The sequence below is a fragment of the Pelecanus crispus genome, chromosome 5, assembly GCF_030463565.1.
Source record: "Pelecanus crispus isolate bPelCri1 chromosome 5, bPelCri1.pri, whole genome shotgun sequence".
Classification (NCBI taxonomy): Eukaryota; Metazoa; Chordata; class Aves; order Pelecaniformes; family Pelecanidae; genus Pelecanus; species Pelecanus crispus.
The window spans coordinates 19,283,371-19,306,014 of NC_134647.1; the positions used below are offsets into that span (position 1 = coordinate 19,283,371).

Genomic DNA, 22,644 nt, shown 5'->3' on the forward strand with positions numbered 1-22,644 from the left:
GGGAGAATCCTTTTAGCAAGGCCTGTTGTGACAGAACAAGGAATAATGGATTTAAGCTAAAGAAAAATAGATTTAGACTAGACATAAGAAAGAAATTTTTTACAGTGAGGGTGGTGAAGCACTGGAACAGGTTGCCCAGAGAGGTAGTGGAGGCCCCATCCCTGGCAACATTCAAGGTCAGGTTGGACGGGGCTCTGAGCAACCTGATCTGGTTAAAGCTGTCCCTGCTGACTGCAGGGGGGTTGGGCTGGATGACCTCTAAAGGTCCCTTCCAGCCCAAAGCATTCTATGATTCTATGATTCTATTCTATTTGTCATGTTATAGTTATTAACTTGTGAATAATCCTGTATCTGCCCCTGTCTCAAGTGGAACTGCACAGTAGATCGATGGAGATGTTTAAAAAGCTAGTATTTCTGAGGGTAATAACTGCAATAACTTCCGTTAAAAACTATGTATGTTTTAGAATTAAACATGATTGCCTACAGGCTGTTCTTGTAGCATTCCTGTGACTCCTTGCTTGTCAGGCCTTCAGATTATTTTAGAATTAGCTAAATTGCAAAAATGAATATTTTAATCCTGGATTTAGCATGTCATTTTGAATGGTTTAGGCTTTTCCCTTGTACTGTTCTATGCAGCAAGAACCAAGCTGCATTTTAACTCACTATTTTCCATGTTGTATGAACCTCCTGAAGACAGGAAGGTGACCAGGTGTGCTGGTTTTGTCTGGGGTAGAGTTAATTTTCTTCATAGTAGCTAGTATGGGGCTATGTCTGGGATTTGTGCTGAAAACAGTGTTGATAATACAGGGATGTTTTCATTATTGCTGAGCAGTGCTTACGCAGAGTCAAGGCCTTTTCTGCTACTCACACCACCCCGCCAGTGAGCAGGCTGGGGTGCACAAGAAGTTGGGAGGGGATACAGCTGGGACAGCTGACCCCAGCTGACCAAAGGGATATTCCATAGCGTATGACGTCATGCTCAGCATATAAAGCTGGGGGAAGAAGAAGGAAGAGGGGGACATTTGGGGTGATGGCATTTTGTCTTCCCAAGTAACCGTTACGCGTGATGGAGCCCTGCTTTCCTGGAGATGGTTGAACACCTGCCTGCTGATGGGAAGTAGTGAATGAATTCCTTGTTTTGCTTTGCTTGTGTGTGCAGCTTTGACTTTACTTATTAAACTGTCTTTATCTCAACCCACCAGTTTTCTCACTTTTCTGATTCTCTCCCCCATCTTGCTGCGGGGGGAGTGAGCAAGCAGCTGTGTGGTGCTTAGTTGCCATCTGGGGTTAAACCACGACACTGGGAGACAAAAGTCTTCAATTCATCACCTGTCTGAAGTTTGGTGATAGATTTTTTTTTTTTTTTTGGTTTTTTTTTTTTTTTTTTTTTGGGCAACTGTTATTTTTCCTGAAGTGGAAGATGTGTCTCTCTTAGAATGAAGTTTTCAAATCTATAATGTGTGTATATTCCCTCTGCTTGGAAACCACATGGCTTGTTTCAACCTAAGCAAGATTTAAGTAACAACAAGGGGCTTTATGTTTCTGTATCAAATTTCAGTACCAAACAAATCAGTTTGGTACTATGTTTGTTCTGTTAGTTTGAAAATGTTTGCCTGTAATTGTAAGAGATGGCTTATACTGTCTGCTCTTTCAAAGGTGGAAACAGAAACAAAGAAGTATTTGGTTTAAAGCTACAGAGTGTTTGCCCTATATGTCTGATGCTTCTGAAAATCCTGAAAAAAATACAAACCCATTTCATGGGATGCTGCTGTGTTAAGCATACAACCTGGCTGGGTCTTGCCACCTTCCATTTCCTGAAGCTACATTGGTAGGGAATGCCCTCAACAGTGTGAACGCCAGCTGCCCATACTGATTGGGGACTGCTTTAATTAACTTCAGTCCCAAAGGTTTAAAATTTATCTAGCTGTGTGTTAAATTGCTCTTGCCATCCTTCCTTGCCCTTGAGTTCTTCCTGCTTGTCCAGTCTGGTGCTGTAACAAATAAATCTCATATAGCAGTGCATGCTGTGCAAATGGCAAAAGGCTGGGCACATGCTTTGTTTTAATGGTATCCCATCAGCAATCATATCTTCATTGCCTTCTTTCTGCAGCCCCATTCTGGAGGCCTTTGGAAATGCCAAGACAGTTTATAACAACAACTCCAGCCGCTTTGGCAAGTTCATCCAGCTGCACTTCTCTCAACATGGACACATCCAGGGAGGCCGAGTAACTGATTGTATCCTTTGCTTCAGTGGACCAGAAATGGATGGAGTGAAGACGAGGAGGAGCTCAGAGTGGGTCAGGAAATCCCTCATCACAGTTTCTCTAAGCCAGTTTATAACTGTGGGCAAATGTGCAACTAAAGAGGGAAGAAGTGTTTGCTTTGTGGCTCTGCAGCACCTAACTCTGGAAACCTTTTGTCCAAGTACTACATTAGGTAGAGACATAGTTTGACTTTTCTTTTTGGCAATCACAACACTTGATACTTAAATCCCTAGAATTTGCTACCTAGGAAGATCCCTCGTGTTGATTGCATCCTGTTTTTCCCAGAAGATTGTTCCCTTATGTTAGCTCTGCCAATGAATTAATGATTTAGAAAAGTGAGACCAAGCTAAGAATCAATATATTCTGCACAATATTTGGATGCAGAGGAGAACAGGAATTTAGAGGGCCAATTATGACTCCCTGTTTTGGGCTGCCCATCTCCAGTGGACCTTGGAACCCTAATCATAGAATATCTCAAGCTGGAAGGGAACCATAAGGATCAGCGAGTCCAACTCCCTGCTCCTTGCAGGACTACCTAAAACTAAATCACGTGGCTAAGAGTATCATCCAGACACTCCTTGAACTCTAACAGGCTTTGTGCTGTGAATGCTTCCCTGGGGAGCCTGTTCCAGTGACAAGGACAGGGAAGACTGCATATAGTCGAATTATGTTGTGCCATGACCACTTTCTTCCCTGTATGCCCATGTACCCCTCTCCCAAAGGCTTTGACATACCTTTTGTTTACATGAGGCAGCTAAAGCTGCCCTGGCTACATTTCTTGATGTTGATGTTCAAATCTGCTGATGACTGCAAACCACACCAATTTCCACTGGAGTAGCAGCCAGATTAATTTACCACTGTTGTAAATAACAGGCTTAGATTGTTTAGTCTCTGCTCTTTGTGCTGTCGGTAGATTAAAGATAGTGGTCTCTTGCAGAAGCAATGAGAACTGATGCAAGACTTGCTTTGTGCAATACAGACTTCCAGATTAGAGTGGCCTCTCTAATCTTTCTAGGTGTCCCTAATGTGGCTCATCCTTTGTTAGGTTACCTCACCATTGTGCAGGTCCTATGCTCTATCTGACTCTGCCCTTTTAAATATCTCTTTGGTACACAATACCTCCTTGGACAAGGAATAGAGAGGAGGATCCGAGATGATGTTTGGGACCATTCTTTGTCCACTTCCCAAAGCGTCAGTTATTTAATGATTTGTGGCTTGTTACATGGTTCATCCCAATGTGTCTAGAAGATTCTTTGCCAGTCATCAGGACATCTGTGCATATGTCATTTGAATGTTTTCTCCTTAACATGCCGTTCAGATTTACTGGAAAAGGTAGGTATCACCTCTACTGACTGCTGGTGAGCCCTCTCGTCATAGTACGGTGGGACAGTGCCAGTTCTCCTACTGGATGATGCTGCCTCCATCACAGCACATAGACATTAGCTCTTTAGGTGTTACTACTGCAACTGTCCCAACTGAGGAAGAGGATGGTGGAGGAACAATGTTTGTTCTATATCTATCAGAGCCTGTTCTCCTGCCTTTGATAAATGCTGTGCACTACAGAGAGACTCCAAGAAAAAGCTGTTCACCAAGGGGAAAGGGAGAGAGAACAAGTACCTGAAAGCAATTCCATAGAGAAGAATATGGGGGTACAACTCCAAATGCAGATATCTCTGCTCTGATGTAGTTTATTCGGACTCAGGAGCTCACTGAGGAGCAGAGCCAGAACTGACAAGGTTCAGTTTGTCCGTGTGCGTACTCTAAGTAAGTTCAGAGAAGTCTGTGCGTGCTCAGTTGCACGGCCGCACATGACAACATCTTGATGTAGAGCTTAGACAACACCATCACTAAACTGGAAGAAGCCCCTCTTGTGCATTGGCCCTGGAGATTTACCTGTATCCTGGTCTTCTCTTTTGTCTTTGCAACCAAAAGTGCAATCTCTTTCTCCTGGCTATTCCTGTATTCTTTGTTTCAGAACAGAGTAGTACACCAGAACCCTGGAGAGAGGAATTACCACATCTTTTATGCTCTGCTAGCTGGTGTGAATGGGGAGCTGAAAGGTAATTTCATTTTCTGGGATATGTCTCTGTCCTGTTTCCAGTCCAGCATGTGAAGCAGGTGTAAGTCAACTAGAGCATGGATATTTCAGGTACTTGATATATAACTTTTTCTTGAAGGCCATATGGTGATTTCATGGGAAACAGAAAGGGGAGTTGAGAGAAGGAGGCTGAGGATGACAGAAATGCTATATGAGAAAAGACACTTCAGGCATTCTGAGCTGGAAGGAAAAGTCTGTGCAAAGTGAAGAGGGTGTATAGAGAGATGAGGTAATGAAACTGGCTAGAGGCAAAGGAGGGGTAAAGAGTCTTGATTCAGATGCTGACGGGAGCTGTTCAGGGAGTTCAAAGGTTGGACTGACAGACTTACCCTCAGTGTAGGTAATAGGAGAGATAAGAATTAGAAACACCAAGAGATGTAGTGGCAGGACTAGAGTCAAAACATGTCTACTGGCTGAACAAAGGGTTTAAAGCTCTGTACATGGGGAAGGGAGAGGTGGGTCTGGAAGAGGGCATGCAGAGAAAGTGGCAGCTGCAGGCTGTGGAAGAATCCTCTTTGTAGTGCAGCACCCCCTCAGCAACGTTTGTGTGTACCTGCCCTGGGCACTGCTGAGCACTGATGGGCTTGCTGAAGAGGTCAGATAGGTGGGCAGGAACATGTTACAGTTGCACTCTGGTTTTGAGGGACTGGAGGATTTCTTTATGCCTTTGTTCGGTGTATGTTAGAATGATCAGATGGAAGAATTGGGGCCTGACACAGAGCGGAAGGAAGTAGGGCTTCAGTTCTAGGGAGTTTGTGCAGGGATGGCCACGTGGGTCAATTCAGAGATCCATCTAAAGCAGAGAGAAATAGTGGGGACCGTGGTTATCAGCAAGTACTTAGGGAAAGCATACAAAACAGATTACTGTCTTCAGCAGATCTCTGCTATTCTTCCCCATCTCCCTTTCCAAGCTGGTGTCCCAGGCTGCCTCACTTCCCCCATCTGTAATGTGTGTGTCGCTTGATCATCCTGTCTCCTTCCTCCATAGATCTTTTAGTTCTCCTCCGTCCTTTTTGAAACGGGGGATCAAACCTGCAGATAGTATTTAATATATGGTTGTGCCACAGATATGTACAAAGGCTTAATTCTGTTTTTATGCTTAGTTCTGTGTTCCTTCTAAAACTGAAGGAACTGAACTGTGTTCAGTTTTTGACTGCTGCTCAGCACTGAGATGATGTCTTCAGAAATCTTACTGTGACTCTCTGAACTCTGTCTCAAGTGGTGATACCTAATTTAGAGGTCATTACTCTTTGTATATACTTAAGACTATTTTTCTGTACACTTTATGAGATTGAATTTCATCCTCTGGGTTTTTGTTTGTGTGGTGTCCCGTCGTCCCCCCCCCCCCCCCCCCCAAGTCTGTTCAGTATTGAAATATTCTTCTGCAACTCTGCAGCTTGGGATTTGACTGTTCTAAATCATTTTGCATACCATCTGCAAGCTTTGTTACCACACACCCTCCCCTTCCCCAGTGCATTCACTGTCTAGGTGTGGCTTTTGAGGGATATGGAATCTGTTCAGATGAACTGTCCCTATAGTAAACATACACACTGTTTGAGGGGACTAAGAATTAAAAGGCTAATTGGTAAATAAATTGTTGTCTTTCTCTTCCCTGCCTCTTTTTCCTCTGTTGCAGAGAGCCTCTCCCTCTCTGAGCCAGAGACTTACCGCTACTTGAACCAATCTGGTTGTGTGACTGATGAGAACCTGAATGACATAGAGATGTTCAGTAAGGTTATGGTGAGTCCTGTCCTAACTCCTGAACTTTTGGGCACAATCTTGTGGGCTAAACGTGCTGCAGGGTTTAGATCTCACAGGCAGAATTTATTTGCCCTAAGCCAAAATTTGGTGTTTAATGAGTCTGAAACTCAGTTCTACCTGTTTATGGTAAAAACAAGGCTTGAAGAGTGTTTTTAGTGTACAGAAATGGGGGAATATGGGAAACAGTCAAGGATGAATAATAATTGAGAATGACGGAGACTTTGGGGAGCATGAACCTCACCCCCCACCCCACAGTGGTTTCTGGGAGCCCTCTAAATGGCCTGATGCAGGAAACCTCACACTAACCATTAGAAGGGGAATAGTTTGGTCTGAGGGTAGTTCTCCAGAAATGTTCTGGTAAACTTTTATCACCTGTGCAAATGGCACATTCTGAAATACCACACATATTTCAATAGACATCTGTAACTTTACCAGAGGTTATGGGTTTAGCAGGATGAATATGCAATTCATGTGTTGTTTGATAAGCGGTTATCAGCCTGAGGGCTTTAATAATGTAGGTGAAACCAGATAGGCAAGGTGAGAGGAGTCAGCTTACGATTTCAGTAGCTCCTGCTTAGGTGTGATTTAAGGGAAGGAAATGTCTCCTGTACAGCAGAGGTTTCAATGGCAACATGGCATTTATATTTCAGCTGAGGAGAAGCCTGGAGGAAAGAAGGGAACTAGAACCCTGGAGTGGCCCACTGACAGGGCAAATGCATGAAAACTAGGTCCTACCTCTCAAAATCAATTTATGCCCCAAGAACCCTGGCTCACATGCATGCACTAAGACAGAGGGAATGTGCCATACTTCCTCATCATCTGGCAACCTGTTTCTAACCTTCTAGCAGTTAATGCTGATAGCCTGGATTTAAATATTGCTGTATAAATCTTTACTTCTCTAAGATAGACTAAATTAAGGGGGTTATATGGATCAGAGTAAATTAAGTAAATTATATGGATCTGTCCTTCAGGAAGACAATAATGCAGAATGTGGAAGCAGTCCAGTGATATCTGTAACCTGTACTGCCAGTGTTCAGGGAAGGATTTCCTCACACAGACACAAACATGTTCTTCAAAGTCCAACTTGAGGATAGGGTAAATGCCCACCTGCCTTAGATGGGGATAGGGTAAATGAAGGAGAGAATGGGAGACAATGAAGATCATTGACAGATGTATAGCTGAGAGAGGGGCTGTGCCATCCCAGTTTCACTTTGATTCATTACGGCTATAATTCTGAGTCTTATATGTTATATGGGCTGGGCATGAGTGCAGTGGTTGCATTGTACTGTGGCTGTACATACAGCCAACATTAGCTGTATGGTTTTGCATAGACTGCCATGAAGGTGGTGGACTTCAGCACTGAGGAAATCAGAGACATCTTCAAACTTCTTTCTGGCACACTTCATCTGGGAAATGTTGAATTCATGACAGCTGGCGGGGCCCAGGTTACAACAAAAGCGGGTAAGTGGGACCCTAGCAACTTGGTAGACCACACAAAGCCCCATAAGGCCTCCAACAAAGCTCACTCCATCATCCTTTCTCCCTCTGCTGTGCTGGTCTGCAGTGCCTTTGCCAGCAGATTCCCTGCAGTTTAATCCTGCAAAAAAGCATTGCCACAGAATGCATGGCTCTAGAGCACCAGTATGATTTATTTGGGCTGTGGCCCTGTGATCCATTTGTTCTCCTGGATACTCTCAGACTGAGTCCACAGTCTAACAGCTTCTCCTTTGTGTTGAAGGAGCAGGAAGAAATAGGAACAGTGAGGAGTCTGGGATAAAAGTAGTCTGTTACAGACTTTCCCACATCTGCCTTTGAAGCATCTGCTAGTGTGCACTCTGTTACAGATATCCAATCTGAGCTGGTCTGGTAAAGTGAATCCCTAAACAGACAGAAGCAATAAATATATATTACAAGTGCTTCAGGTCTTAACTGCCTCTCTTCTTGACATCCAAGTTTAGCAATCCCACGCTCAGACTGCACTATTGTGCCTTTAGGAAAACATATCTTCTCATTCAATAAATATTTTGCTGGTGCTGAGCTTTACACAGTGCTTTGCTCTTCCTGTTGTCAGCAGAAAGGCTGACTTATGAGTGTCTGACTGTGGCCCATAATGGCTGCTGACCCTGCCTTAGACTGGATACGTGAGCTTACAGCTTTGGATATGCCAAAGACAGTTAAGGAAAGGGGAGTGCATTTTGTCCTGGGGCTTAGTCACTTGCTTTGTAGGAGTCCCTGGGATTTCCTTGCTGAGCTGCAGAATATGGATCCCCATGAGTGATGGGGATCCAAGCAGGAGAAAAAAGTGTGTCCTCCTTTGTTATTAGTGCTGAACATTGCCAGTGACCTCCTGGGCTTAGATGCCTTCCAGCTTTCTGAAGTACTGACACAGAGGTCCATGATTCTGCGTGGGGAAGAGATCAGCTCCCCTCTCACTGTGGAGCAGGTAAGTGTCCTAGTGTATGCTACTGCTTCTGCCACTTCTGCATTTCCAGGCCCTCTGTATCCCTCTTGTATCATCCATTCAAGTTTAGGGTTTCCTCTTACACCCCCTATGTGCTCAGCTGTGTCCTCAAGTATTTTGCCCTTATTGGTAGTTCAGGTCCCAATGTTGACTCTGCTTTTTAGGCTTTACAGGGGAGTTCACTTGCAAATGGCAATGCACAATACTGGTTTTAAGTCACCTTCACTCACCAGGAACTGATCATGCTCATGTCATGCAGAAGGTACATCAGATGCTTTGTGGTAATTGCACGTGTGCATGCTTTTAACCTTGCAGAACTCCCAGGTTACGCTGCATTTACTGGAAGATAAAAGCTTGCACACAGTTACCATGAAACATCTGGCAGATGGTAGGTTGTTACCCCACAGTAGCTTCTTTGTGTATCCATACAACAGCAAAGGAGGACCAGATATGTAGTTCTTATCTTCTGAACCTGTACTGTGTGATGGAGCCAGTCCTGCTTATCTGTTACATTTCTCTGTGGTTCATTACAGTGTTGTGCCTACTAACTAACTTGTGGTGTTACTGATCACTTGAGGGCACTCTTGGTGTTTTAGGTCTGTGCACAGATAACTGTAGAAAATCTTCTGTCATTAATAAAATGCACGACACTGGGAAACAAGGAATGATATTACTAATGATATACTACAACTACCTGAAAGGACGTTGTAGCGAGGCGGGTGTTGGGCTCTTCTCCCAAGTAGTTAGCGATAGGACGAGAGGAAATGGGCTCAAGCTGCGCCAGGGGAGGTTTAGATTGGATATTAGGAAAAATTTCTTCACAGAAAGGGTAGTCAAGCATTGGAACAGGCTGCCCAGAGAGGTGGTGGAATCACCATCCCTGGAAGCGTTCAAAAAACGGGTAGACGTGGCACTTTGGGACATGGTTTAGTCTAGTCTACCCTTAATTGGTTTAGTGTGGACTTGGTAATGTTAGGTTAATGGTTGGACTGGATGATCTTAAAGGTCTTTTCCAGCCTAACTGATTCTATGATTCTATAAGATGGAATAAGCATTGTGTTATAACAAAAGGAACATCTGTAATGGAAATCTTGTGCTGGGAGGGACTGCAGAGGGTTATCGATCCAACCCATACATTGGCAGAGAAACCAGAGTTACTAGGCTCTCTCTGATGGATGTCTGTCTAACTTTCCTTCAGATTTCCCATGGAAGGAATTTCACAGCCTCTTTAAGTATCCTGCTCTAGCTGCAGCAGATTCTGGAGCTGAAAAGATTTTCCTCATATTTAGATTACCTTTGACATCCCAGCTGTCCACCTTACAAGCTTCTGCTTCTGTGAAGTTTTTCATGTGGTGTTCTCTTTTCTAAGCTAAACAATCCAGTTCCTTTAATGTTTCCTTATAAGTAATTTTCTAAACCTCCTCTTCTTCTGTCTCTGTTTTCCCATGTCTTTCAAGAAGTGTAGTGGCTATAACTGGACTCTGTATTCAAGCTGAAGTCTCAGCAGTGCTCGTTTCAGCAGAGTAGTTGCTTCTTTTCTTGCTGCGAACACACCTGCTAATATATCAGAAACTTAGCTTTCCCTTTAAGAAATGGTATCTTTTTTCATAGTCTGTGACCTTTCTTTGCAATAAAATTGTGTCACAATTATTTTGCAGCCTATAGTCTGTAGTAGATATCATCAGTATCCAGTACCACAGTTCCTCTTCTCGGCTGTCTGTCCTGAATAAGCCACATCTTTCTATATCAGTGCACAAGGATGGATAACAATGCCAGAGACACTCCATGCAGTCCAGAGCAACAGTGTGCAGTGGTAGGATTTACAAGAGTCTCCCTGAACAGAGCTTTCCCTGATAGTATAGCTATTCCTGACATTTGTGCATGTTGGACCCTACACTTTACTGCTTGCAGCTCAGTGAAGTACTAAGACTGCAAAAAAATTGTTGTAGCAAGTGGATGCTACTACTTAGCTGTCTTCACTTAGGTGAACCTGTTGCACTCAACACTGGGCCTGTAAAGACTGTTCCCTGCTTAAGCCCTCACGTACTGTGCCCACCTATTCCCACTTGTTGTTGCAGGAACGCATTGATAGAGCTGCCAGGGATTTCTCATTGTGTAACGGGCTCGTTGCCTGTCTGAGCTTTGACATTTCAGTGGGCTGAATGGATGAACTGGCCTGAAGGCGGGCAAAGCTGGGAGGATGAAAGGAGCCTTTGAGAATCTCATTTGAGCCATATTGTGGGGAAAGCAGCTTTCTTTACAGCTGGACGGGGAGATCCTATTCCTGGAAAATGAGTCCACCTTACTGTGTAGCCAGAGACACTATGGATGCATGGCCTTGAGGGCATTCTCAGTCCCAACTAATAAGACAGACCATCTGGTGGAGAGAAGAAATACCCAGAAAAGGCCAGTGTGCCCATGCTTTGAAATGTTCTCTTCTGTGGAGAAGGGAGATTGCTGTGTGTCCTAGGCCTTGGGCTGCTGGAGACGAGATACTACCCAGGAAGAGAAAGGAGGAGAAAAACAGTGAGATTGGGTGAAAAGGAGGATCTTGCAGGCTGGGCCTCAGGAGCTTGCTGAGAGGGACTTGGAGGATCAGAGGCCTGTGCCATTAGCAAAGCAGAACAGGAGAGGTCATGTTATTCAGGCTTGCAAAACTGAAGAGGATGAGGGTGCATTTAGAAGATCTCTGTCATTGCTGGTCAGGCCTATTGAAGGAATTACCCTGGTGTCACATGCGAGACAGAGTAAACAACCTGTAATTGATCTAGATACTGTGGTTTATTTATGAAATTACAAGATCATAGTTTTTACCCTACTTGATTATTTCACATACTCCCTCGCTCACCCCCCTCAGCATTACGTTCATTAGATGTCAACTTCTTTTCCCAGTAGGGAGATTGCTGTTTGTCCGGGAGGGTCAGGCAGAAAGTTTTGGTGGTTCATGTCATGTAGCTCCTTGCAGTTACCAGTCTCAGGAACTACCAGCAAAGGTCCTTGGGCATACCCTGACATTTGTCTCCACATGTCTCTGATCTCCAGGATCTTTCCCCACTTCCAGCATCTTTCTTCCAGTCAAGATCTTTGCTGCCTTCTTTCCTGGCCCCTTTTGTACTCTCTGGGATCATGTAATCTTTATGGGAACCCTTATTTTTGGCCTTCTCTTCTTTCCAGAACCCTAAGCCCTGGTTTCCCAGTCTAAATAGCGTATATGCAGAAGGACAGCATGCGATCAGCCTCTTAATTTCTGGTTGTGTCTCATGTCTCCATTAATTGGAGGATTTGGGGCATGCCACTTTTGTTTAGTCCAAGTGTTACCAAAACTTACAACCAGCCTGTTCCTGTTACAGCTATCAAGTAGCAAGCTTTTGCTTGAGATTTCAAAAGTTCAATTTCAGACATTTGTCCACAAACTTACATGTACCCAATTATCTACTGCCTGTTAGTGATCACAATTTAAGTTTTTTTTTCCACCTCTGACACTTGGTTATGATCACTGCATGGGATGTTCGGTCAGCTCCAGAAAGGTCTCTCAACCCATACTCTTCTGGGGTATGCGTCCTGGCTGTTGGCTGGCCTACTCTGGCTTTCAGTAAGACAATGCTGTTTGCAGCAAAGTTTTGGAGAGGGGATTTTTGAGGCTAACTTGGTGACAGAATGGTCTATTAAATCCTGCCCTTAGTTCAGTTTTTGAAAAACTGAACTCATTTGACAGCTCTACTAGGACTACCAAACCAAGATACCTTGCCTGTCACTGCAAATGTTGGCTCAGGTGATGCAAATGACTGCTGTGGACTTAGTCATGAGGTATTTTGCCACCTTCCTTGCCCCAGCACTTGTTCCAAAAGATGTCAGTGATTTTGCTACTTCCTTCAGCCTCTCAAGTTCAGTTACCCAAAGGTCATACATGGTACATCTGTGTGTGACTGGGCTATTTGCAAACCTGAATGTTGACTGTACGTGTAAATACTGCACTATGCACAACCAGTGCAGAGGCTGAGACATCTAAAGAGGAGTGGAGGAACCTGAAGTCCCATAGAGATTCATCGTGCACTTTATGCCTTCTCTCTGTGCCTCATTTTTTCTCTCTGCATTTACAGGCAGCTGACTCCAGGGACTCCCTCTCTATGGCGCTGTATTCCCAGTGTTTTTCATGGCTCATTAGCAAGATTAATACGAAGATCAAAGGCAAGGAAAACTTTAAGTCTGTGGGCATCCTGGATATCTTTGGCTTCGAGAACTTTCAGGTCAGAATTTTGTCTTTTGCAGGGTGGGTTGGTTTTGGTGATGTCAGTGCATAAAGGAAGGAATTTTGGAAGGTTTGTATCTTGTTTAGGTTAGTATAGGGTGTTCTGGGATTTCTTCACTCCCGCTTCCCTCTGGGACCAGCAAGATACATTTAGCTGCCCATTTCTGCCACCTGTATTCATGTAGACTGATGTTCAAGGTCTGGTTTGTGACACAGATCCTAAGCAGATGTGCTGTGATAGGTGATATTGAATTTTTGACTTGTATATGAATTAAATATCCTAAGTGCATGTTGTTTGTTTACATCTGTTTTGTCCTTGTCTTGTCTTGAGGATCCTGTGTGTAATGCTTCTGATTACAGCTGATGAGGGATGTATGTTGAGCAGCCATATAGTGACAGCTCAGATATTTCACAGAAGAGAAAGCCCAGTGGCCTAACACTTAGGGAATTATATTTCTTTCTTCCTAAGAAGAAGAGAAATTTGATTGCCTTTAGAATCCTTTACTACCATTTAGGCCTACTGAATTAACCTTGCATGAGCTACAAAAACTGTTCTCCTAGCAGACCTCCCCATACTGTCCTCCTCATGTTCATCTGACACCCCTTGCCTCTATGCTCTCTGGCTTTATTCCAGGCCTGGCACCTTCCCCATCACTGTTATAGATTCTTTTAGAGCCCAGGGACAAGAATGTTAAGTTTTCTAATCTTTGTTTCTTCTCACAGGTGAATCGTTTTGAGCAGTTTAACATTAACTATGCAAATGAGAAACTTCAGGAATATTTCAACAAACACATCTTCTCCTTGGAGCAGCTGGAGTACAACAGGTGACAAATGGAGGGAGTGTCCCCCTATTGCTTTGGGTGGTAGAATGGAGGACATCATTCCTCCTTTGTGCTCTCCAGTCCCTATTGCGAAGGCAGGAGAGGCAGCTGGGCCTTAGTGCAACTCTGACTGTGGATGTGTCTCTGTAAGCACTGTCCATGTGCTTTGCCAGCATAGGTGTCACTTGTCTCCAAACAAAAGTTTCCTTTCTCTCAGCTGAATGGGAAGATCTTGGGCTTTAACCCATTAGAACACACGGTCACTGGCCTTATTACTGACTTCAGTAATGACTTACCTAAGGTAGCGGTGATGTTATGCAGGTGGAATCTTGGTCTGCAAAAAGTAAAGCCCCTAAAGACAGATGGATAAATATCCAACAGCTCTTTCTGTCCTAGAGATTCCTATGCTGTGAAAAGTGCTCTTTTCCTCAGCCAGGAGATTTAAATCAATCTGTTTCCTGAGCTTAAAGAGCATGGGGTGTTCTGCACAGCTGTTTCTCTTCTGTGGGCTTCATATTGGATTGTATTTTGTGAAGTACCTGGGATGTTCTAGAGTATTTCTGCTTCAGTTCTTGCTCCGAAACAGAAGCCTTTATGTTTGTGAATGAAGCAATTGAATAGGGTCAGTGAGGGCAAATGAGAGCAGCCTTGTAAAGGGAGACAGTTGAATAGGCAATTCATGAAATTCTAAAGATTACAAAACTGCAAGGCTATTTATGCACTCATTTCTCAGGCCAGTTCCACCATTGCAGGAAGCTTGTGTTAAGAATGGTATCATGTGACAAAAGATTTTTTTTCCTGATGATTACATAGGAGTTTAAGTTCTGTGGCTGAACTTTGGAAAGAACAAGAGAATTTTATTATTGACTACTCATCAAGTTATTCTAGGGTGATGTGATTAAAGCTCATCTTTCACAGTATCAGCTCTGCTTCCTCAGGTTTAGTAAGTAGCTCCATGTATTTTGTCATTCGGTTAGACAAGGGGTCTGTGGCACTAGAGACAACTTGATTCATTTGTGATTTGATTTGATTTGTTTCAGAAAACTGATCAATTCTGGAAGGTCTTCTTGCTCTCAGAAGGAATCCAAGAGGTCTTTTTGTAAAAATATATGGCCTCTCAGACACCCATTGTTGCAAAAATCTGAAACACTGTGAAATGGTATTTTTTGTCATTAAGTGGATAAGATACTCTGTTTCCTGTAGGGGATAGGTAGTTCTTTCCATTCTTCAAAAATTATTCCAGTTCGTTGCTTCCAACTGTTGCACAGAGGTTTCTGAATGCTTTGAACCTGAAAGTATGAAGGGTAGGCCGAAGGGTTTGTAGACAACAGCTTTGTTATCTTCAAAATGTTAGCCTTCACCTGAAAGGTGTCTGTATCAGAATGTCAGTAAGTAGCTTCACACGTAGCCTGTAGTCTTCCTTGGATTCCTGAGCAGGCTTCTCTGAATTCTGAAAACAGAAACAGCCTGTGTTATAGGAGTACAAGAAGGTGGTAAGAGGGGGAGGAAAAACATTCAGCACAGATTTACAGAATTTCATGGATGATTTTCAAAGCACACTTACCGCACTGCTGTGCCTACATCACCTCCCATTCTGAAAGATGCAGGGCCACCCTGTAGGTCCTCTGCATGTCAGGCCAAAGCTTATCTGTGTCATCCTCTTCAAAACTCTCCCTGAAAAGTTGCTTCTGTCTCTTCTTCTGGTGGACCTATGAATTGTGGTTCAGTCTTCTGGGAGATGTGCTTCAGGCCTGCTTTCCAGATTGCTGGGTCAGCAGTTGAAGCTGTGCAGCAAACTGTCCACCATCACCACCACTAGGGCTGATGCTCATCACTCCTGAAAGAGCAACTGAGAGCAACTACAATTTCTTAGTGCTTGATGTAGAATTTGCTCAATGACTACAAGATGAGCATTAGTCTAAATCACTGGGATGGATTAGAAAGGCTGTCTTCTACTTCCATCTCTTTGTGTTAGCAGTACATTGCGTATCCTATTATTTTTCCTCAGGCATGGCAAAGCCTAATTCCTGCAAATCATCTTGAGTCCTGGGACAGCTGTCATGCTCAGCTGCTTCTGTTCTCCTGCACCTCAGGGCATTGGATCTTGCATTTCACATCTTTGTTCTGTTTGTTCTTGACTGTCAGGGAAGGGATAAACTGGGAAGCCATTGACTGGATGGATAATGCAGAGTGCCTGGACCTTATCGAGAAGGTGAGCAGTTATCTGTGACACTCTCCAGGGATCACAGTGGGGACTACTGGTTGTCTTGAGACATTCCCTGGGGTTTCCTGGTTTTAAAAACAGGTAGCTGCTTAGATCTTCTTCCCATTGTCACCTGGCAAAAGTATGAGCTGTTCTAGCCATAGTCCTGGCTCAAGAAAGCAGATCTCTGCTCTTTGTTGAAAGCAAGCTTAGGGAAGATGTCATAGTTTTAGACAGGGAGCAGCATTTAAGTAAAACCTTAATGTGACTTTTTTATAAATAATCTCCACTTAACATTCTGCTTGCTGAATGCATTGACTGGCCAGAATTCTGCTTTCAGCTCGTGCTTTGCTAGGTATAACTCAGGGATTATTGCTCCATGTGCTGTTCAGATCTCCAGTTCTTGGCTTGGTGCTGTGTAGTTAGAGCTGTTGCTGACTGTAAAAGCCTGTCTCTTGTTTGGCTGTAGAAACTGGGTCTACTGGCTTTGGTGAATGAAGAGAGTCGATTCCCCAAAGGCACAGACAACACCCTTCTGGAAAAACTTCACAGCCAGCATATGGTAAGTAAGAAAATAACCCGGCAGGCAAATGATCAGTATGTTAGCCCCATCAGCATTTCAAAACTGAAAGTGAAGATTTTGTTGATGTAAAATATGTGCTTTGTGCAGGAAATTTAAAATGCCTTAGGCCCGAACCTGCGAGTGTTTAGTAAGGCTGCAGTGAACAAAAGTAATACGTGAAGAAAGCTGCAAAAGGTCTCTTGCGCACACAGAGAGAGGGAGTGTGCTTTCCACAGGCTGTGGGTAGAGGAGATTTCAATTTGTAGCATGGGATGGAGGTCAGGTTCTGCTGGTTTGCAGCAGGACACAAGGCAGCACCCCAGGCACAGGATGCGGCTGCACAGTGTGCATGGCTTTCTCCTGCCAGCTGACTCACAGGAGTCTGCTCCAGAGCACGTCAAAGCTCTGTCTCCTGGGGCTGGGGATGGCTTTTGCTCATGACTTTTAATGAAAGCTCTCTTATTGTTCCTAATTAATTAAATTCTTTCCTCCTCTTGTATTCTGGACACAGGAGTAGAAGAGCTTTTTCATGCAGGTCAGAAAGTTATCCTGGGGACACAGAAACCACAGTGAGATCACTGTAGCAATCTCTTACCCTGTCTCTGGTACAGCCAACACTCTGTTCTTAGTAGCAAATAGACTGAAAACAAAGCAAATTAAACCCTGTAGCATGGACTTATGGAATAATTTACTACTTTAGTAAGAACATTGTCAGGTTATATGTTTCCTAGTCCTCTAATTCAGGCTTCATCCAAGACTGAAAACGTACAAATTTGTATCCATTATCCAACAATTTTTTTTTTAATTGGTTGTCGTGGTTTAGCCCCAGCCAGCAACTAAGCACCACGCAGCCGCTCGCTCACTCCCCCTACCCTGATGGGATGGGGGAGAGAATTGGAGGAGTAAGAGTGAGAAACACTCCTGGGTTGAGATAAGAACAGTTTAATAATTGAAATAAAGTAAAATAATAATGATAATAATAACAATATAATAATGATAATAACAATAATAATATACAAAGCAAGTGATGCACAATGCAATTGCTCACCACCCGCCGACCAATACCCAGACAGTTCCCAAGCAGCAATCACTGCTCCCCGGCTAACCCCCCCCAGTTTATATACTGAGCATGACGTCATATGGTATGGAATAGCCCTTTGGGCAGTTTGGATCAACTGTTCTGGCTGTGCCCCCTCCCAGCTTCCCGTGCACCTGGCAGAGCATGGGAAGCTGAAAAGTCCTTGACTAGCATAAGCAGTACTTAGCAACAACTAAAAACATCAGCATGTTATCAACATTATTCTCCTACTAAATCCAAAACACAGCACTATGCCAGCTACTAGGAAGAAAATTAACTCTATCCCAGCCGAAACCAGGACATTGGCGTAGATGCAGATATTGTCATTTTTCATATTTGCATCTAACTCTTAGTAATAGCCACGAGTACAAATTGGATACAATAGCAATGACTTCTGTTTGGCTATTTACACATAGTTTTGTGGAAATATTTCCTTTCTTTAGGCTTAAAATGATGCCTTCAATTTAGTATTTTACCCTTCCCTTGTATTAGAGGTCAAGGTATATGAGAATGCCCAATTATATTTTTTATTGTTGTTGGTATTTTGTTAACTTTTAATATAGAACTTATGAATATTTTTAATACATCACTTCTTTTGAATTTTCTTTCTGAACTGTCCCAACCTCTTCAGTTTGTCTCCAAAAGGAAAAATTTCAAAGCTCCTCTTCTTTCTGCTGTTTGTCTCTGAATTGCTTTACATCTTTTCTCTAGTCTTTTCTGAGATAAATAATCAGACCAGAATGCAGTTCCCTTGGTAAGAAGGTACCTGTGGTTTATTGTACAACAGCATGAGACTGTCAGTATTATTTTGCATTTCTTTATGCCCCACAACATTTTGGTTGCTATTTTTGGTGATTTCTGTTCATTGAATAGCCTTTTCATTAAGCTGGTCATAGTGTCACCTCTGTCAGCTTTGAGGGGATAGCAGTTAATGTGGAACCCTAGGGAGATTATAAGAGATGGAAGAGGCTGAGGAGTTGGAGTGCAGTGAGGAATAATGAAGTAGATAGTGCTCTAGGGTTTGCATTTTTTGAAGGCAAAAGTGGGTTTTGTACCAGTTAAAGTTTCTAGTGCTGGCCAGAAAGAGCACTGGAAGGCGCACTGGAGGGCATCCAGCCAGTGTTGCTGGAAAGCCTGAAGGACCTTTTAAGAAAACTAGCCCTCTTCTCTGTGTTTTCTGTGGATTGCAGTAGGCTTAAGGAGGAAAAGCATAGAGCTGGGATTTAAGAGAATATGACCTCTGATACAACTGGGGAGAGGACCAATAGGGGAGATGGGAGAAGGAACCAGAATTGTTGTAGGCATGGATGAAATATATGGGCTTGGTAGAGAGGGAGAGGAGAGGAGGGTGCCAATCCACACGAGAGAGTCAGTAACAGTCATGTTTGGAGTGGAAGAGAGGGAAGTTTGTGGCTGGAAAAAGATGACTGGATTGGGGAAAGGGAAGAGCAAAGAAATGGGGTGAATATGAAAAGGAAAAAAGGCAATGAAAAAGTTTTCAATAGCACTCACAAATTATCAGGGTCAGAAGCCATCCACCCAATCCTGCTAAGAAAACTTGAAGATGAAAGAGCTGAATTACTAACAGTATTGTGCAACATCTTACTTAAAATTTTCTCAGTACTTGTATCTCAGAAGGTGGGAAATTATTTTAACTTTTAGAAAGTATTCTAGGAAATTATAGGCCTGTAATCCTTATTTCACTATTGGGCAAATTCACAGAATGTAAATGGTCAGTTACTTCAATGGAAGGAGGCCTATAAGACTCTGTCCCACACAAGCACTGAGGTGGCAGTTTTCTGATGATTCACAGGGTAAGGCCGGACTGTGAGGGGCCTTATGAGACTGACTGGGTTGTAAAATGGAGATGAAGAGCAGTGTAGATAAATGTAAAATGGTGTGCCTGAAGGAAGACAGTGCCAGTTTCACATTTGCTGAGGCTGTGATGGGTAGTTCCATGGAAACATCAGCACAGTGCTCAGCAGTAATAGAAAACCCAGATCAAGTATTAGAAATTCCTAGGAAAGAAACAGAATAAAAGCAGAAAACATTGTTTTGGCACTGTATAATCCATGGATCACCTGCACTTTGAACAGTGTACAGCACTGGGCCCCTCCTCGCAAGAAGGGGTTATATCAGATCTGGTAAACAACAGGTCTGGGACAGCTTCAGTGTTATGGAAAACTATGTTGAAGGGACCCTGCAGTGTGGAGAAAAGATGACTTAGGGGGGATGTCATGGGTTTCAAAGTCACACACAGCCTATAGAAAAAAATGGCACAAATGGGAGCCAGGCTTAAAACCAACCAGCTGTCGTTCCCTGTGCGGTTGGTTGAGAGCTCCCTGTGAAAGTACACTCTGGATGCAGGAAGTCTGTATGGGTTCAGGTGTGGAATGGGCAAGTATTTTTAAGAGAAATCCACTTGGGGTTACTAGTTAGGCAGACCTCATGAAAATAATTGGAGTTCAAGAGTATTAGGATGAAAATATCATTTACTTGCCTTGTTCTTACTCCACCCTACATAGCCACTGCTGGAGGCAGAATACTCAGCTGGATGGACCATTGGTCTCAAGCAGCATGGCTGTTCTTACACAGTTAATGGTTTTCATAGAATAAAGAAAGGAGAGGAAAAATGAGAGAGTAGAACAGCTAGTAAGAGAGAGAAAAATTAATATTGAGAAAAGGGGAAGAGAGGTGCAAAGAAAGGTGAAACACAGAGGAAGAAACGAGATTGGTGTGATACTTCCTTTGATAAAGAAAAGATGTGTAGGTGTTCTGCAAAGCTGCCATCTTCCCTGCATCCTGATCCCGTGTCTTGCACCACATGGTTTGTGTGGAGCCCAGTCTCCTCAGGTGTCAGACACACAAGAATTAACATTTCATCCATGGCATGCCTGCCCAACCTTGATTCTGCAAGCCCTTGCTCACATGAGGAATGCCTCGAAGGGCTGGATTTTACCATCTTATTGGAATAACATATTTGGAATGTAGCTGCAGATAGCTGCAGCAGATGTGGTTGGGCTCTGCAACAACTAAGATCCTTGCCCATCTCAGCATTGTCATAGTCATGGCAGAGTTCCTTACTGAGCCTATTTATTCTTACACTGGCATTATAAGACTTCTTTTTCTTTCATTTCAGAGCAACCACTACTATGTGAAGCCTCGGGTAACAGACCATCAGTTTGGCATAAGACATTATGCTGGGGAGGTAGGCGTTCATGGTGTATCTGTGAGATGCTTGGTGTGTCTTGGGCTTGAGGTCCTGGATTTTAGACCAGTTCTCCAGCTTGGACGTTTGTTTGAGTTTCTCCGGTAACTTTTGGTTTGGGGGATAAACTCCTCCTTACTTCTGTTACTCATGTTGTCTTTTCTTGGGCATTCACAAAAAACAGAACCCAAAGTAAAAGTCACAAGCAAAATTTGATTTTTGGGGAGGAGAAGAAAAGGCTAAATACCTATTGCGTAAAGGAAAAGGTCTCCAAGCCTTCACGGTTAAATGCTGCTCTTTCTTGTGGAGAGATATGGAGCAGATGGAGGTGTGTCAAGGGAGGGCACCTGCACACTGAAGAAGGGCTAACCTCCTCTTAGAATCATATCTGCTGAGCACTAGCGGTTGGGAGGTCAGGGCACAGTTAGTGTTTCCTGAAGTGAATGGAGTACCTCACACCTTGCAGAGGATTTCCCCACGCACACATCCCAGGCAAATCTCTGCAGCTGTTTCACTTCACTCCTGTTTTTGAGGTTTTTTTGTGGGGTTTGTGGGTTTGGGGTTTTTTTTTAAATTGATGACTAAAAGCTACTTTCTTGCTGGTAACTGCAGAGCTCTGGACCTCTTTGACCCCCAAAGTTCAGATCTTGGCACATGCCTGCAGCATTACTGTGTAGCTCTGCTGGAGGTCTTGTACATTGGCATGTTAATGTAGAAGTGCTTAACGATTTGTATGGCACTGTTCTAGTGGCTCTGTCTGTGTTGCAGGTGCTATATGATGTGAGAGGCTTTCTGGAGAAGAACAGAGATACCTTTCGAGATGACATTTTAAACATGCTGAAAGACAGCAGGTATGCCCCCTTATGCTTGTGAGGATGCCGCATCTATTGGGCTGGACTAAGCCACGTTCATGTAATAACCAGACCAAGGAAAGTGGTTGCTTCTGTCTGAGCATCAGGCATCATTCTTTATCATTCTTCTCTTTGTGCTTAAGTGTCCTGGCCAAAGAAAGGAGAGTTGGAGAAGTCAGATGAGGCACAGATTTAATCAGTACTCTTGTTGTCCCAGCTTTGAAAAGAGCTATAAAAGCATGACTGAAATCCCTCCAGGCAATGCTGGTTTTCTCCCTGTTCTCTTCTCCCTTTCCTCTTCTTCCTCTTACCTCCCTGTCCCAACAACGGCAAATTTGCCCCTGAATGAGTCAAGGTTCTTTTCCATGCTGTCAGATGCCAGCCTTTGTACAGAGGCTGCTTGTTTTCCAGCCTGCTTGTTAGTGGAGAGCTTCTGTCCTTATCCTGAGCGAGACTGAGCCCTTGCTGTGGGACCATGCATGGCCCCTAATATTATATCCTAGTGATCCAACACAACCCTAGAGAAATGAGCTGACTTTGACTTGGGCAAGGTCTGGAAGACAGAGGTGGGGCCTAGTAGGAGGAGAGAGGCATTTAATAACATGGCAGACCCTAGAAGTTTTTGAGTAGCAACTCTACTACATGCCTCTTACTACAGTCCATGTATTGCCTTTGGGCTCCAGCCTGATGAGACTGTTTCAGAACTGCATCTTCTCTCAAGCCTGCTGCAGAGTTTGCACTGTGAGCAGCCTTGAAACAACCTGAGGGAGCTGAGAGTATGAGCTGCTCGTAGCTGCCTTACTTGGACAGTGGCATCTGGGGAACATTTTACACAAGGCTTGAAGCCAGAATTGTGGTCGTCATTGTCCAGCATAATAGAAGGACTCTGGGTTTTTCAGCAAGCCAGAAAGGGAAATTCTGCTAGAAGCAGTTACAACAATAAACTGGCACAAACAGTGTTGGAGAACTTTGTGCAACTTTGTAAGAACCAGCACCACTGTCTAAGGAGTGGCAAAACAGTGGAAGATTCCCCAGAGCTGACCTACACTGAGGGTAGCTCTAGAAGTCCTCTGGCCACGGAAGGGCTG

The 22,644-nt window shown here is 43.7% G+C and overlaps 1 protein-coding gene across 1 annotated transcript in view; it reads left to right on the forward strand.

Annotated features, from left to right (window-relative positions):
• LOC104032025 (unconventional myosin-X) overlaps positions 1 to 22,644 on the forward strand; it is an 87,172-nt gene that overhangs the window by 22,514 nt on the left and 42,014 nt on the right. The window contains exons 6-17 of the mRNA XM_075710411.1: positions 2,111 to 2,235; positions 3,583 to 3,596; positions 4,240 to 4,324; positions 5,999 to 6,102; positions 7,455 to 7,584; positions 8,448 to 8,566; positions 12,685 to 12,831; positions 13,557 to 13,657; positions 15,800 to 15,866; positions 16,327 to 16,419; positions 20,637 to 20,705; positions 21,474 to 21,556. Coding sequence (XP_075566526.1) covers positions 2,111 to 2,235; positions 3,583 to 3,596; positions 4,240 to 4,324; positions 5,999 to 6,102; positions 7,455 to 7,584; positions 8,448 to 8,566; positions 12,685 to 12,831; positions 13,557 to 13,657; positions 15,800 to 15,866; positions 16,327 to 16,419; positions 20,637 to 20,705; positions 21,474 to 21,556 — 1,137 coding nt within the window. The remainder of the gene's footprint in view (positions 1 to 2,110; positions 2,236 to 3,582; positions 3,597 to 4,239; positions 4,325 to 5,998; positions 6,103 to 7,454; positions 7,585 to 8,447; positions 8,567 to 12,684; positions 12,832 to 13,556; positions 13,658 to 15,799; positions 15,867 to 16,326; positions 16,420 to 20,636; positions 20,706 to 21,473; positions 21,557 to 22,644) is intronic.